Source organism: Oncorhynchus gorbuscha, linkage group LG18 (assembly GCF_021184085.1).
Source record: "Oncorhynchus gorbuscha isolate QuinsamMale2020 ecotype Even-year linkage group LG18, OgorEven_v1.0, whole genome shotgun sequence".
Lineage (NCBI taxonomy): Eukaryota > Metazoa > Chordata > Actinopteri > Salmoniformes > Salmonidae > Oncorhynchus > Oncorhynchus gorbuscha.
In genome coordinates this window covers 68,679,856-68,682,446 of record NC_060190.1, presented here as the reverse complement: position 1 = coordinate 68,682,446, position 2,591 = coordinate 68,679,856, and the positions used below count along the sequence as shown (strand labels likewise).

Sequence of the window (2,591 nt, the reverse complement as noted above, 5' to 3'; positions counted from 1 at the left end):
AAAGCACACCATGAAAACGAGTTTTAACATGAGCCCTGATCCAAGGGTGTTTTTCATACTTCAGTCTTTGACAATGTACAGTAATGCAGTTCAAAGTGTAATTAATATTTGTATTATTTATAAGATGATTTGAAAGGAAACAAGTTGCCAAATACATCTGCTTAGGATTTAAGAGCTTATAATCACTCTACGTGCACAAGGTCTGTCCAGAGCCAACTGTAAATGTAATATGCTGTAACTGTGTTCATTTGATCTTAATTACACTTTGACACATCCACATGCTGATCAGTCAGGCTGATAACCAATATTACTTCCTTATTTTGAATATTGTGAAAGAGATGTATAGTATAGCCTACTACGTGGACCAACGCTGCAATGAATAGAGTATAAAATACTGAGACAAAAATAATATCAGTGTATTTTGGTATATGTTACATGTTTGTCATGTCCTTGGTTATAATCCCTTAAATGATAAACCCATTACATACCATTCTTGTCATTCTGCAAGCTACCATTGATTGTGTTAATGTTAAGAGAGGGTGTGCTACCATACTCATACTTATTTGCGTCGGTTATTTTCTGAGCTGCTTCTGCTGCATCGTCAATCACTTGTTTCTCTGCTTGCTCTGTCTCCCGGTGGTAGAAATAGTTAAAGTTGGAGACGATAACAGGGACGGGTAAGGCGATGGTCAACACGCCGGAAATGGCACAGAGAGTCCCCACCATTTTGCCTCCCAAAGTAGTAGGGCACATGTCCCCGTATCCCACAGTGGTCATTGTCACCACAGCCCACCAGAACCCGTCAGGGATACTGACAAACTGTGTGTGGGGCTCGTCCACCTCAGCAAAGTAGATGGCACTGGAGAACAGTATGACTCCAATAAAGAGGAAGAAGATCAACAGACCCAGCTCCCTCATACTAGCCTTCAGGGTCTGGCCCAGGATCTGAAGTCCCTTGGAGTGTCGCGACAGCTTAAAGATCCGGAAGACTCGCACTAGACGGATGATGCGTAAGATGGCTAGTGACATGTTTTGGCTGGAGTTGATGTCTTCATCTGGCGTGGTGTACAGCTCTGTAGCCATGGTTACGAAATAGGGTATTATAGAGACAATGTCAATGGTGTTCATAATGTTGTGGAAGAAGTCACTTTTGCTGGGGCAGACCACAAAGCGTACGCCAAGCTCAAAGCAAAACCAAATTATGCAGATGGTTTCCACAATGAAAAAGGGGTCTGTGAAATAGGCGAATAAGTCTTTTTGGACTATAGGAGGACCCTCCTGGGTTCCATTGACCCCCAGGGAAAAGGTGGTGATAAAGTCTACGTCGTCACGGAACTCTGGCAGAGTCTCCAGGCAGAAAATGAAGATAGAGATGACAATAACGAAGACAGACACCAGGGCCACTGACCTAGCTGCACTGGAACTCTCCGGATACTCAAACAGGAGCCAGAACTGCTTGTGGACCTCGTTGGTGGGCAACAGCGGCTCAGGTTCTGTTATGAACCCCTCAATTTCCCGGAACTGTTCCATAGCTTCTCTTCCTAACTCATAGAAAACTATCTCTCTTGCGAAAATCTCTAAGGGGACGTTGGCCGGTCTTCGGACTTTGCCCCCAGACTGATAGAAGTACAAGATCCCATCAAAGCTGGGACGGTTCCGGTCGAAAAAGTACTCGTTCTTCATCGGGTCAAAGTATTCCATCCTTTTCATGGGGTCTCCCAGGAGGGAGTCTGGGAACTGCGATAAAGTTTTGAGTTGTGTCTCAAACATCATGCCTGAAATATTGATGACCACTTTCGGATCCCCGTCCTCCACTCCCAGTTTCTCCCCAAACAGGTCTTCTTCGTTATCACAGCACTCCTGAACCAGCTTACTGAAGACACTGTCGGTCGGCGAGCCTTCACTGTTCATCAGGAGTTTGAAGTTGGACAGCAGACTGTTGCAACTAGACGGGTCTTTAGTAGTCAGTATAGGCGTTGTAGAGGGAGAAAACCCCTCTGGCCTGGTCTGGTGCTGTGATGGATTTGGTGACATCACACGATTGGTGACAGGGTTCTGATCAGGCGCTGCCTCTGAAGTGGGTGAAGTGGGGTACCCCGAATCACCGGGGATGCCCATGTTGATGCCGATATCATCCATGTTCTCAAAGTTAACCAGTGGCACCTCCATCACTGTCCCTTTGCCAGGGCACTCCTGTGTTCCTCAGCCTGGCTCAGTGCGATGGGACTGGGGTGATGCCACAACCAGCCTGAAGATCCAGCCACAGTCTTCTTAGTCCTGTAGAACATTGAGACAGGTGTATTCAACAGGTGAATTCAACAGGATGTTCTGATTAAGATGTCAGCTCCTCGTAATCTGAAAATGAAGATAAAAGAAGAGGTAGGGTTAGTTCCCATCTCTCGCCTCTTTGTGAATGTAAACAAGACATCTCTCTATATCAGGGATGGGAAATTGGAGTGCCGCATGCATCTTTCCGCCCCATGGCAAAATGTATAGAATTGCAGAAAACTTGCTTTAAAGGTGCAGTATTTTATCTGTGCCCCATGGAAAAATGTATTTTCATGCCCTGACCATAGAGAACCCTCAGTTCT

General features: G+C 45.7%; 1 protein-coding gene across 2 annotated transcripts; it reads right to left on the bottom strand.

The window, feature by feature from the left end:
* Nucleotides 1-480: 480 nt before the first annotated feature.
* Nucleotides 481-2,169, bottom strand: LOC124002433 (potassium voltage-gated channel subfamily A member 10-like). 2 transcript variants are annotated; one of them, XM_046309798.1, is made up of 2 exons: nucleotides 2,106-2,169; nucleotides 481-1,997 (listed from the first exon to the last, which is right to left on the bottom strand). In XM_046309798.1, the coding sequence occupies exons 1-2, from the start codon at nucleotides 2,167-2,169 to the stop codon at nucleotides 481-483; spliced, it is 1,581 nt and encodes a 526-aa protein (XP_046165754.1). The 2 variants fall into 2 exon arrangements, with proteins under 2 accessions (XP_046165754.1, XP_046165753.1); XM_046309797.1 differs by having other exon boundaries at nucleotides 481-2,139.
* Nucleotides 2,170-2,591: the final 422 nt, after the last annotated feature.

What these genes read in the sequence shown, in the direction of transcription:
- LOC124002433 (XM_046309797.1), bottom strand. Translation starts at nt 2,139, where the DNA reads ATGGATGATATCGGCATCAACATGGGCATCCCCGGTGATTCGGGGTAC.